Source organism: Solea senegalensis, linkage group LG4 (assembly GCF_019176455.1).
Source record: "Solea senegalensis isolate Sse05_10M linkage group LG4, IFAPA_SoseM_1, whole genome shotgun sequence".
Classification (NCBI taxonomy): domain Eukaryota; kingdom Metazoa; phylum Chordata; class Actinopteri; order Pleuronectiformes; family Soleidae; genus Solea; species Solea senegalensis.
In genome coordinates, this window is record NC_058024.1 from 8236851 (window position 1) to 8251098 (window position 14248).

Sequence of the window (14248 nt, forward strand, 5' to 3'; positions counted from 1 at the left end):
ACATCATGATATTCTTTCATGATATAACGTTAAGCCTACCCCTACTGAACAGTTGATTTGTACTTTTATTTTTCACTCGACTGGCCCCCTGCTTACCAGACCTGAAGCCCATGTGGCCCCCAGGTCATTTGAGTTTGAGACATAGAGGCACAGAAGCAGTTGCTGGTCTATTGCTGGCAGATTTGGTGAGTTGTGTTGCATCTGAAGTTAAGACGAAACACCTAAGTTACAAAAAACACAACAACAACCCTCATTTAAATATACTGACGGAGGCAGCGGTGGATCTACAACTCATGTGTGCCCTGATAATAAATCACTTTGTATGAACTTTGGTGTAGAAAGTGAACGTTTACAAAGTAACACAAAATTTAATTTCAGAAGAGGCAAACAGGTAGATATAGATATCTAAAATTCAGTTGTGAATATCTGTAACTCAATTGTAGATATCTCTAATTCCAGTTTCAGACATCTACACATGAATGGTAAAAGTGACGTCATTTTGTCTAATAAAAACTGAATTGCAGATATCAGTGACTGTAGTTTGAGAATGACGTCACCGGTATCTACAACTACAATTCATACTATTAACAATTAAATTATAACTAGTCGAAAATTACGTCGCAAATTCAATGTTCAATGTTACAAAGTCTTGTCATATAAATCCTTCATTCGACATTTCAAAGTGGCTTCCACGCATTTTGGCTGTTCTGGATTGTTGTGACGTCAAAAGCCTTGTGTGGGAGGGGCTTGGGGGAGTAGCGGGAGGCCCCTGTCAGCAGCAGCGATCAGAGCCGAGCTGAGCCGAGTCGAGCCGAACCGCTGGGTACTGTGGCTGTTCCAGGCTGAGCCGCGACCGAAACTTCACTGCCAAGATGTCTGACGATGAGCAAGAGCAGACCGTAGCCGAGGACCTGGTGGTCACCAAATACAAGATGGGGGGTGACATCGCCAACCGTAAGTCCGTTGCAAATTATGTAAACCTTCAGTGACCGGACGAGGACGAGATACTGTGCTCCTGTCAGCTGTCATCGTTAGTTCCCCAACATCAGCAGCCGTCGCCGCCATGTGGTTTACATGCGAGACACACATATGCTACACTGAATAGGCTAGCTAGCAGGTGCAGCTGGTTCATTTTTAGCCGATGCTAGCTCATCTGTTAGCTGCTTCACAGAAAGAGCTGCCTGTCCTTTACTGCTGGTGGAGGCTAACTAACCTGTTAGCGCAGTATATTGCCTAAAAATGTAAACCCGCGGATATTAAGTCACTTTTATTTCGTTGGTAATAGTGTCCACACAGTCGAGCTGAAGAGTTTGTCTTAGTTATAGTAAGTGACATTAGTATGTCTGCTACAGTGTTAATGTGGGGTCTTCATGAATGAACGGTCATTCTGCTCGTAATATCTTTGTCACCTCTGTTTTTACACATCGTTGTGGTTAAAATCCTACTTAAAATGTAAATATGATCAATTAATACATTTTCAGAAACATGATTACGTTTAATGATTTACAAATAAATCACATTGCTATCTGAAGGTGTAAAACAAATTATGGTATTAATTACCAGGACAAATGAGACTCCACACAGATAATCTCAATCATTCATCTTCTACAGCTTTATCCTACACATGAGGGTCATGGTGGGTGATGGTGCCAATCCCAGTTTACATTGGGCTATTTGTCCCCTGTCATTGAGACAAATGGCCATCCAAACTCACACCTAAGGTCAATTTATAGTGGCTGCATGTTTTTTGACTGTGGGAGGAAACCCACACACACTCGGGGAGAACATGCAAACTCCATAGAAAGGCCATTGTTCCAAAAGGGTCACATACATACACATACATGCTAACCACTACACATAATCCTAATCATAGATTAGTATTATTATACTAAATCATAATTCATAATACTAAATTTCCAACACCTGATCTATGCTGTTTGTAGGGTAGGCATGTCTATACAGTATCCATTGTATGTTATCATTTTGACAATTTATAAAATATTTTTAACATTTGTATAACAAACCATAATGCACCATTTTATGTAAAGATCTTGGATAATATCTGGTTTGATCATATATCGACAATGTATTTAGACATCCACCACCTACTCTACTTCTTCTTGCCTTGGCTTATTTTAATCATTTGCTTCTTGTCTCACCCAGAGGCTCTTCGTCTGGTGGTGGAAGCAGCCAAGCCTGGGGTGTCTGTTCTCAGCCTCTGTGGGAAGGGGGACTCTTATATCATGACTGAGACGGGAAAGGTCTTTAAGAAGGAAAAGGAAATGAAGAAAGGTGAGGCAAAGATTATACGTTGCACCGTATAAAAGATCTCTAGACTCATGAAACCTGGTATTAACATCCGTCCCAAGTCATTGGACAGCACTACTTGCACTTCATAAGTACAGTTACAACACTCCTAGTTAGTCCTGAGTGTTTCCTCAGATCTGATCACAAAGACCACATTTAGAGATGGTTTTAGGACACATGTGGCCATGTTTTCAGTCATGCATGAACACAGGACATCTTGTCCTCATGATGGATTAAAGATGGCCTTCCCAGCTGTCATCCTCTGATCCACTGTTTCACTTCTCTTTTTTTAAATGTGTTTCACTCATTCACAGAGATGATTTACTTTTTCTAATGATGAAAATCATTTTCACGTTTCAGCAGTGTTAGTGTTAGTGATTAACTAAGAGTTTTCAGTTAATTGGCTTCTTCTGTAGGCACACAGCCACTGAAACAAACATGTTAACACCAGACACATCTGTACATCAAGACTCTTTAAAATAATTTTTTATTCCCAAAAGACATGATGTCATTGCTTACTTGCATACAGGGTGGGGGAAGCCGCATCTGATCTCCTGTGTTGCATCTCAGATGCATGTTAGTGCCAGCTGAACTTAAGGCTGTCCGCATGTGATTGGATGTTAATTCCACGTCTGCACAGAGCCCTAGATGCAGCCATACACATATTTTGTGCTGTGTGATTTCAAACAATGGAGGTTGAAAGTGTGACAGTGTGTTTTTATGAGGTGAACCATTTGCCACACCCTCTTTCCTTCTATGTTTTCGTGCCAAACGTGTGGGTGATTTCCAAATGAAGACTTGGTGGTTCTCTCTCCCCTTCTCTAGGTATTGCCTTTCCCACCAGCGTCTCAGTCAATAACTGTGTTTGCCACTTCTCTCCCCTGAAGAGTGACCCTGACTACACACTTAAAGATGGGGATCTGGTCAAAATGTAGGCACCACAATCTGCAATTACGTCACCCCCTTCCTCCTCCGTGTGTGCCGAGTCCCTCCGTGTGTTGCCCTCCCTTATTCCCTTGTGGTATTTTGGCTTTTACTGTATGTCAGTTTTTTTCTCTGCTTCTATGATCTTGTCATCCTGTCTGTCCTGTGTAACAAACAACAAGTAAGGTTAGATGTTTTAGTAAGCCTCATCTGTTAACAAACAAGAAAATGTTCACATTTAAGAAGCTATAAACCACAGAACGTGTTTTAATTGTTAAACCCCCCAAAATGATTAATCAATTATCAAAATAGTTGGAGATTAAAAAAGTAATTGATTAATAATCTATTAATCATTACAGCTGTTGTTTGAAGAGATCAGCTCACCTTACTTGTTGTATTGCCACTTGTGTCTTTGTCGTCTTCAATGTCGCTCATGCTACACGTGAAATTGTTTTAAAGTTGTTTGTTAAAACTCATGGTAATGTTGTTACGCACTAGTGGTTTGGGTGATTCTCAATATTCTCAGTCTAATTATCTGGCTGAGTATGTCTGTTTACCATATCACTGTGTGTAGCGCTGCTCCCTTGAATTCACAGCCTTGGATGAAATCTACTGTTTAAATCTACTGTTTTTTTGTTGTAACTTCTCTTATTGTATAGACTTTTATTAGTTTAATTTCCTCAGTTGCTTGACATTTTGTCCTTCTAAAGCTAAGGCTTGATTGCCTCATGCATCAACATTAGTAAGCTTGGCTGGTTAATTTGCTTTCACTGCTAATTCACTGGTTCTCCTCTTCATCTTATTGTTTGTAGAGATCTTGGGGTTCATGTCGATGGCTTTATTGCTAACGTTGCTCACAGCTTTGTTGTGGGAGCCAGTAAGGTAAGGGGCCAGCCACAGATTTCTGTGTCTTCTTCTTAGGACAATCATTTAAATCCTCTTCTCTCTGTGTCTTACTTTTGTAGGAGAGCCCCATCACTGGTCGTAAAGCTGATGTAGTCAAAGCAGCCCATCTCTGTGCAGAAGCAGCTCTTCGCCTTGTTAAACCGGGTAACCAGGTACATTTAACCACCTACAACCTTAATGAGTTACCTTATCTACTCTGGTTTTAGATTGCTCTTACCTTTTAACAGTAGGTTACGAGTGTAGGTTACAGCTGCATGTGTTAATATGTGTAGTGATGTATTAGTATTAGGGTTGTCACAATCGAAAACAATGTATTATTGATCGAATCAATGTCACTATCTCAACCTTTGAAAGCAAAGGTGACATCGAGGATTTAACCACGCCCCCAGTGTGATGTCCTGCATGCGTGCCAGAGGGGAAAAAACAGTGTTGTGGTTGTAGCCATTGTAGCACAACCCGCTAACCCAAAGCTGCTGCCACCCAATAGCAACTAACAGGCAATTGCCGATTTGGGCGACGTATTGACCAAACTCGAATCCTCTGCTGCTTCTCTAAAATCACCAGTGTGGAAATATTTTGCTTTCCCCGTTTTGCCAACAGCATTCACACTGTCAACAAGAAAACCACAGAGTGTAAGCTATGTTGTGCATGTCCCTGTGCATCATAAGACATAGACGTAACTGTGAAAACAACTCTGTTAACAAAGGCAAGTCATTTGGAGCGAAACGTCCTCAAAATTCAACTTGCGCTAAAGTGATAGCTAGCCCTATAGGGGTGTTTGTAGCATCAGACATGTGACCTTATTCAGTGGTGGAAAAAACTGTATTTAAACATTTACATGGATCTAAGTTATTGTTACATTCATATTGTTAATAAATTATTTAAATTGGCAATGAGGCCTTAGTGTGGTACATGACAAACCAATGATGGATATTATATCAGTCATGACACCATGTAGACAATCGAAATGGGAATTAAAAAATGAAGTTATTATGACATAAAACCAATGATTGTAGACCAAACTACACAAGTCTAAAAATGGCAGAAGCGTCTGTGCTAAAAGAGAGAAAAAAAAGATCAAATGGAATCGTGACCTTAAAATCAAATCAAAGAAGAAATGTGACACCCCTAATTAGTAAGTAATAATGCAACTCACTGCTGCAGTGGTAAATGGATAGATGTCTGTGCTAGCAGCTGGCTGTGTCAGCTTTTTCAAACTGTTACTGTTCAGTCAAAATTGTATTTTGTATGTGAAAGTAATAACTCTTTTCCTCCTCTTGTCAGAACACTCAAGTGACAGAAGCCTGGAGCAAGATCGCTCAGTCGTTCAAATGCACACCTATTGAGGGTGAGTGCCCCTCATTGTGTTATCATTTACGTTTGGATGACTTGTTTTGTTAAATTTCCTTCTCGAGTCACCTCAAACTTAACTGGAAGATCCCCATTATTGTCATTATGTGAATGTTTCATGGAAATGGTTAATTTGACCTGTTTTTAAAGCTATTTTGTTCTGTCTGTCTTTGTCTTTATATAGGTATGCTGTCTCATCAGCTTAAACAACATGTCATAGATGGAGAAAAGACCATAATCCAAAACCCAACAGACCAGCAAAGGTACCTAGCATTACCATTTAGTAATTAGCAGAGGGAAGAGGAAGTTGGGAACGCAGTTTTTCGCAGTATATGAAGTATATGCCCATCTTTCTCTGACTGGCTGCTGTTGATGCTGAATTTTCAGGAAGGACCATGAGAAAGCAGAATTTGAGGTACATGAAGTCTATGCTGTGGATGTCTTGATTAGCACCGGAGAAGGGAAGGTCAGTGTCTTCTTGTCTTTTCCTGCTCTCATACTCTACTCACTTTTCAGTAATATACTCAACATCATGTTGGTCAGAACACCAGAACCACCAGTTTCTATTAATCACACTCCCTCTCTGATGAAAATACTCTTGTTCATGCTCTTATCACATCCAGAATAGATGCCTGCAACAGTATAATATGGCATATTAATCAAAGTTCTGACATGCTCCACCTCCACGCTGCCTTCCTCAGTCTCCACCCCTCTGTTGCTAATCTCCTGTCACCCCGACTCATGACTGTACTGACAGTACAGTACTGGCTGTGGGGTCACAGAACCTTCTCCTCGGGTTGGGAAATATTTATACTTTTAACTTCTCTATTCTGGGCCACATGGTGGTGTAGTGGTTAGCACTCTCGCCTTGCAGCGAGAAGACCCGGGTTCGAGCCCCGGTTGGAACAAGGGCCTTTCTGCATGGAGTTTGCATGTTCTCCCCGTGTGTGCGTGGGTTCTCTCCGGGTTCTCCGGCTTCCTCCCACAGTCCAAAAGCATGCAATGTGGGGATTAGGTAAATTGGACACTCTAAATTGACCATAGGAGTGAGTGTGAGCGTGAATGGTTGTTTGTCTCTAGTTGTGTGTGGCCCTGCGATGGACTGGCGAACTGTCCAGGGTGTACCCCGCCTATCGCCCGATGTAGCTGAGATTGGCACAGCACCCCCCGCGACCCTCTGGTGGAGGATAAAGCGGTTAGATGATGACTGACTGACTGACTTCTCTATTCTGTTTTTGTTTGATTTTCTCAGTTTTTAATCCCATATAAAATGTATTTGTTCAAAGGCACCTTAAAGACACTTTAGGAATAAAAGATGTTTGTATTATTTACGATAGGTTTTTATTTTTGCTTGTTGTAAAAGAAGTGGGCATCAATTTAATTAACCCATTTTTCATTTACAATTAGGCCAGAGATGGAGGTGTGAGGACCACCATTTACAAGAGGGACCCCAGTAAGCAGTATGGCTTGAAAATGAAAACTTCCCGTACTTTCTTCAGCGAAGTGGAACGACGCTTTGATGTCATGCCCTTCACTCTTAGGTATGAAAGCCACACTTAAATTGTTGTCATTACGATACATTCACCACCTCATGCTGAATATCTTGTGTAGGTTTACAGCAGCTTGAATATTTTGGCTTTATTCGCCATTCTCCAACAGGGCATTTGAGGATGAAGCCAAAGCTCGTCTGGGTGTGGTGGAGTGTGCCAAACATGAATTGTTACAGCCCTTCAGTGTACTACATGAGAAAGAAGGTGGGTGCTTTTAAATAGACCATTCTCTTTAACAGCTGTCCCTTTTATCTTTAGCCATTTTCCATTGAGTGGAACGGTTCAGTTTGGTACAGTACAGTGTTATCAGCCTCAACCATTCCATTTCTTGACACCATTCTCTTGGGGTACTACTGTTCTTGCAAGCCTGACCCAGGGCTTTACTAGGACTGAACGATTTTGAATATATATCTAATTGGGATTATTTTGACAGGAAATGCGATTGTGATATCAGAGGGAATGGTCATTTTTACATCATTATTATATATATATATATAAAAAAAAAACATACTTAAAAGGATTAATGTGAGATATTTGTGCAGCTTTGTGAGAAGCAAAGAGGTTCTCTTGAGTCTGTAGAATAAGATGTGTAATAATAATTCACCTAAAATTATATTTTGGCTTGAACAAATATTGTGTCTCCTGCGATTTGAAAATTACAGCAAGCTGTATTGCGATTTTGATAAAATTTCGATTAATTGTTCAGCCCTAGGCTTTACCACTTCAAATCGTACCATACCAAACTGAACCATACCATGAAGGAACACACCATATTAACAACCTCAGTCTATCTGTGTCTTTGTTCCCAGGAGAGTTTGTAGCTCAGTTTAAGTTCACAGTGCTGCTTATGGCCAATGGGCCTCACAGAATCACCAGCGGCCCCTTCGACCCAGAGCTCTACAAGTCGGAGCATGAAGTCCAGGATCCAGATCTAAGGGTGAGACTGTGAATAATAGATGAACAGACTGAGCATACACCAAGCTCCTTCATTACACACAGGAATTTTACTCATTTTACTTCATAATGAAACATCTCCTCTCCCCCAGACTTTACTCCAGAGTTCTGCAAGCCGTAAAACACAAAAGAAGAAGAAAAAGAAGGTGAAGGTGATTTTTTTCTTTTGAACAATGAATATAAAACTGATCTCCAGCTCATAGGCCTTATGTGTTTACTGTTAACAAAAGTCGACATTGAAATCTCACTGTTTGACCAATTTCAAACTGAAAATGTTTCAGAAATCCCTCACAACCTCGTAATATGATTCACAACATAGTAAGTTTGCCATTTTTTGTCGTGCTGCCGAAGAGTTATACCCCACAAAGTGCATTAATAGTATCCCATTGGACATCATTGAAACGTACTGTACAATTGATGGTCATTAAATGACCAATATAAACTATAATGCAATGCACTCATGCTGCACCCGGCCATAAAGTACTGGTGTGAATGCCCCCCAAGCCAGAAAGCAACCTCAGATCAGATTTCTTTTTGATTTTTTTATGCATTTAAAGGTGGTTTGGGGACTGTGTCTACATTCCTCAGCATGCAGGAACACAATCCATCCTCAGGATGAGTTGGAGCCTACATCCTCAGCTGATGTCCTCTGACCAGCAGTAGATTCACAGAATACATTTTTTTATTTGTACCCACAGTCACCATATTAACACTGATTGTCACATGACTTCTGTATTGTAATGGTTAAAATGTTTTTAATGATACATCAGTGAGAGTCATGCTGTGATTTACTCATCTCCTGACTACCTGTCACTCGTGCTGAGTCATGGACACCAGGAACATGCCATCACAAACACACTGACAACAGAGATATCTGTACAGTCAGACTTGTTCAGAACACAATTTTGCACCAGTGGGCAGACATGATGTCACTGCGTGTTTGAATTGTGTGTGAATGAAGTGAGATTAATTCACGTGGTCAGAGGAGACCGTGTAAACAGTCTTGGCTGTCTGCGTGTGATCACATGTCTAATGAAGAATGTTTATATCAGGTCTGGACAAGGTCCAAGAGAAGAGTTTGAAATTTACTAATGTGTCGCCACCTTTTTCCACATCCTACAGGCCTCAAAGACGGCGGAAAATGCAACTGGACAGCCAGCTGAGGGCACAGAAGCCGCAGGATAAATGAATGAATAAACGGATAAATAATTCAACACTGCCTTTCCTCACATGTAACGCACCACGGAGAACCAAAAGAAGACCCAATAAATTGCCCCGAAATTCTATGCCCATTGTCCCCAGGAGATGATGATATCACAAAATTAAACTGAATTCAAGAGAACTCTGGACACGGTTGAATAATTGAAGGATCCCACATGGACTAAAAGCTTTTAAACCTTTGCTGTTGTATCATGAAATGATTTCTGCTGTTGTCACATTTGCATAGGAATAAAAACTGTTTGCAAATGGTAAAATAAAAATAATAAGAATAAAAAAAAATCAAAAGACTTAACCCAATGGTACATCAACAATTGGTGTCTGTTTTGGTAAATTGCAAGTTTGCTATTCGTAAAAGTGGAACTTGTGTTAACAGAGTAAAGGGTTAGTTAGTTAATGGGTTCTTTATTCATATTTATCATTACACACAAGACATCAGTGTATCTGGTCTCCCTGATGCAGGAATGGGATGTTTTAATGTGACTTTACACTTGTTTACCTTTGAAAACAAATTTTAAACAAGCTTCTGGACTTGTCTTTGTTTAAACAAAAAAAAAATGTTTTCTCATTCTTCTTTTGATTGAAATGCTTTTCACCTCATGAATCAGTTGTCATCCACTGCATTATAACAACTGCTATTCAAAATTAGTTTTTGGATCACACCATGCATTCAAAGGTTAAATTGTCAAAGTGTTACAATAATTATAAAAAACCTGACTGTAATGGATTGTTTCCTGGCTCCAGAGATAAATGTATGGTTACCCTTTGAATTGTCACTTACCGACTACATGTATTTGATGAAATTACAATGTTTGAAGAACTGTTTTCTAAGGCAACAACACGAGTGGAACACCAGGATATTTTAAACAGGAGGAAACAATTGTAATCTTGACCTTAGGGAACAAACTGCTGTGTTTACTGCCATTACCTTTTACCCCTTTAAAAGTAAAAATCATGCTCCAACTTTGAAAAACTTTTCTCTTTGTAAAAACCTCTTACTTGCCTCTTTACATCATGAGTCTTGTGAAACATGGGAACTAAAGTAGACATGTTGGACCAGTAGAAAGATCATGTAAGGCCTGAGTTTAATTTGATAGTCACAAATTGTCAGGTCACATTTTTCAACAAGTCAATATGTTGAGAAATGTAAAATCCTGCTTTGTCGCTCAGTTGTCAGGTGGTTGATGGATATTTACATGTAATGAAATAAAAACATTTTCATACATTTGGTCTTGTTTTTAAAATACTGCCTTAAAATATCAAGATGGTCTGCTTATTTATGTCCAAACAGTTGGGATTGAAGATTAAGTGGATATTAGTGGTTATGTTGTCCTGAGAGTGATCAATTCATTTTTGTGGGCTTGTGTTAATTGTTCAGGATAATTTATCATATGAGTGGAAAATAGGGCTGTGATAATTTAACATGTAATCTATGTTGATAATTGAGAGGTGTTTTTTTGTTTTTTTTATAAAATAAAATCAATTTATCTGATTTCACTGTCTAACATGAAAGTTTAATGGTGTCTTTGCACCTGTGTAACAGTAAACTCGAGACAACAAAACAATTTGCAGACTGACTCATTTTGTGGTCTGAGAAATGTCCATTGACCGGTTCCTGCCATCTTATATTGATAGTTCCACATCATAGGACTTCACATGTGTGGTGTACTAACAGTAGTTATTATGAATGATTGCAAATCAACTAGGTTTGAAATCAATTCATTTAAAATGTCTCATGTAGCTCTGACACTTTAATCTTTGTCTTTAGCAAGAGTTGAAGAATAGAGCATCATTCAAAATTACAGTGATGAAGAAGCACTTGGAGTTAGACATTTTATGTTGTGAAAAGTTTAAAGTTTAGAATATTGGTATCTAGATTAGATACCAACTGAAGAATACACAACATAATTTAGATGCACTATCAGGATACAGTCTCATAAAGTAAATAAGATTCAATAATTCTTTACATAACATGTCATTTGTCATTTATTGTCATTATGTGTATGCATAACGAAATGTTGTTTGGTTAGCTCTCGGCTTCAAAGCAATACACAGCATTATGAATATGTGCAAAGGTGCAAACGTAATTAGAAAAAAAAGACATGTCAGCATCAAGGACTTTTAAATTGACAGTAGACAGTGATATGTCATAGCAGTAGTATACAATATGTAATATACACAATTTACACGTTCCAACATACATTAATCCCACAATCAATTCAGTCAGTACCAACATATGCATTTGAGAGAGGCAATAAGGTTAAAATTTCCATTTCTCTTTAACACTGCAGTAAAAACATGATGCTGCTGTATTGTCTCATGTTAGGAAGTTTTTGAGTTCATTGTTCACTGTGATTATTGTTCTGGGGTAAAAACTTAAGAGGAAGAAGAAAATGCCTCTATATAGTTTATACAAGTCCAAGTGTGAAATCACATGTACTGTCAGTAGGTTATGAACCACTGGCCAATTAAACTATAAACCTGTTGATAAACTATCGCCATTTTGACTGACTGTAAAACGCTGTGTTTACTCGTCTGACGCATTAACAACATGGAGCTTTATCAACGCCGGGTGCTTTTACTGTTTTACTACATTTCCCATGAGCGGACGGAGGAGTGAGTGATGACGTCAAGGGCTTTATAAAGCCCACCATCTGTGATCGTCACATCCTCTTTCCGTTGCTCTTCTCGCCTTTGAGGTATAGGCAGCTGTTTCTCTTCTGAAACAATCCGAAGCAATCATTGACTTTGTTCTGTCATCCGCATTATCTGATAACTGTTTCTGCTTCACTTTTACAGAAACCTCTCCACACGATGAGAGCGAAGGTAATGTGACTTTTCGTTATGTGTAGTTGAGTGTTTTCTGTTCTCTCCCGCTTCAGTCAACGCTGTTACCTAGCTTCTTTTGTCTGTCTTGACTTTATTCTTGTTATTTCCGTGTATTTTCAGCTGTCTGACTATTCTTGCTTAAGTTAAATGTCTGTACCGGCGCTGAAAATGCTTCAAATACACAAATAAAACAACATTATTATTGAAATGTAGCGAAAATGCTAATGCTAGCTTGGGCCCTGTTTGCAGCATTGCACGCTGCGACAACAGCACCTCCCCACATGTGTGTATATTTGTTGAGGTTGCAATTATCGATTTTTCTTGTTTAATTTGACGGTCCTTTTCTTTACAGTTAATGTATTTGTTTCATAAAATACCATAAGCGTCAGTTAAACCTTCAAATGATGATGTCCTTAAAGTAGGTATTTTTGAGTACTGTTAACGGGAAATATACTGTAGTAGTGGTTAACTATTGTCTTTGCGGCCACATTATATATGCACACACTTGCTGTGCAATTGTTAGAAGTTGGATAACGTGAACTATTGTAATGACAGAACCCCATCTGAAATGGTAACCATCAGTGAATTATCAAAATATTTTCTCTTAACAGAAAACCAGCTTTCTACCTAAAATGAATTCCACAAAATGCTGAATTTAATTACAGTTGTGCTGCAACTGTAATTGAAGTCCTCATTACTACTTTCCACTAGGTACTTGGAATGTGAGGGTAGTGCTGTATAAGGGCAGGTTTAATTTAAGCATGCTGCCATACTGAGAGAAAATGTTACATTCAAAGCAAACCTACCTTTTATGTCTAGCTCTTGGCCCAGAATAAAACTGCATGAGGAACAATCTCCAATGCAGTTAACAAACGTATACATTTCTTGCAGATTAAAGCATTCTTAATACATTTTCAGCATATTTATATTGCAGTAACTGGAAGTTGTCAATATGTGGTAGGGCCCTAGTATATAATCGTTACACAATACCATTGTCCAGTATGATCATCAGTAGGAAAGAGGGTACATATGTCTAGTTAACTCACATTCATGCATGTTCTTTATCTTTCAGTGGAGGAAGAAGCGTATGCGCAGGTAAGCAAAGTTCACTGTAATCTATTAGATATAGTAACATGGTCTGATGCAAATTTGCAACAGCTTAACATATCTTAAGTGGATTGGACATAAAATACGGATGTTGTAAACCTGTCTAGTAATGGTATCACTGAGATCGGCTGTGCCTCATGGAATGCTTGTGGCGTTTTATATTCCAATTGATCCATGTTGTTGTGGTGGGAACTTTGGCTCTTGAGTGATTGTTTCTCAGGATTTGAGCCAAGCTTTTACATCCAGCTTCAATTAACTTCAGATTCTGTGCAGAGGGGCTCTACTATGAAGGGGGAATAGGGGTTGGTAGGATATGTTGAGTTTTTCATGTTACAGAAGTGGCTCTCTTGGCTAGATCATCATGGAAACTTGTGTGGCAACTATAATCTGGGCAACTCTGGGCCAGGTTATGTTCAATTTAAATGTGAAATGTGCTACAAAAAGCAATGCACTTAAATCAGCCTCTTTAAATAGATTTTCATCTAGTGGATTTGGGTGGTAGAACCCTATCCAAGATTCAAATGTGTCAGATTGACTACCTGAGGTGGTCACACCCACTTTTGCAAATCTCTTAACTGAACACAGCTTATGCTCATGGAAGTTGTCAGTGGCTCAAATGTATCCAACTATTAAGGGTTTTAATGCATGTAGCTGTGTAATTTCTTGCATTTCCACCAGGATGCTTGTATGTTTTCTTGACCTGGGGTTTGTTTTCAATAGGCTGAAGCGTAAAAGGCGAAAGATGAGGCAGAGGTCCAAGTAAGCCCTCATCACCACCAGCTGCAAGAGCTACCATCACTACCAGCTGTTGGAACTTCTCCAGGTGACCGACGCAGGTGGCTGAAGTGGACTGTGTGAACGCCATCAGCAAAGGAAACAACCTCTGCTTTCAGATGACTGCGCATCACACTGAGCCGGCTGTGGTTGTTTGACTGGACGATGGCAAAGACGCTGGATGCATCTCACAACATCAGAAAGACAGCTGCTGTGTTCATGGACCATTTTACATATTGTTAACAACAACTGTTTTGTGGTGCATTAAACAATAAACGAACACTGTTTAAAAGTTTGCCATGTCCCAGAATCTTAATTTTAATACAGGA

The 14248-nt window shown here is 39.3% G+C and overlaps 1 protein-coding gene across 2 annotated transcripts; it reads left to right on the forward strand.

Moving 5' to 3' along the window:
• Positions 1 to 769: 769 nt before the first annotated feature.
• Positions 770 to 10434, forward strand: pa2g4a (proliferation-associated 2G4, a). Of its 2 annotated transcripts, none has more exons than XM_044024896.1 (13): positions 770 to 954; positions 2164 to 2292; positions 3133 to 3238; positions 4044 to 4113; positions 4197 to 4289; positions 5422 to 5485; positions 5672 to 5750; positions 5875 to 5953; positions 6895 to 7028; positions 7147 to 7241; positions 7847 to 7974; positions 8084 to 8143; positions 9114 to 10434. In XM_044024896.1, the coding sequence occupies exons 1-13, from the start codon at positions 873 to 875 to the stop codon at positions 9174 to 9176; spliced, it is 1182 nt and encodes a 393-aa protein (XP_043880831.1). In that variant the 5' UTR covers positions 770 to 872; the 3' UTR covers positions 9177 to 10434. The 2 variants fall into 2 exon arrangements, with proteins under 2 accessions (XP_043880831.1, XP_043880832.1); XM_044024897.1 differs by having other exon boundaries at positions 8084 to 8137.
• Positions 10435 to 14248: the final 3814 nt, after the last annotated feature.

Coding starts and splice junctions, on each gene's coding strand:
- pa2g4a (XM_044024896.1), top strand. CDS start 873: ATGTCTGACGATGAGCAAGAGCAGACCGTAGCCGAGGACCTGGTGGTC. Junction 955..2,163: donor GGGGGGTGACATCGCCAACC/GTAAGTCCGTTG, acceptor TGTCTCACCCAG/AGGCTCTTCGTCTGGTGGTG. Junction 2,293..3,132: donor GGAAAAGGAAATGAAGAAAG/GTGAGGCAAAGA, acceptor CCCCTTCTCTAG/GTATTGCCTTTCCCACCAGC.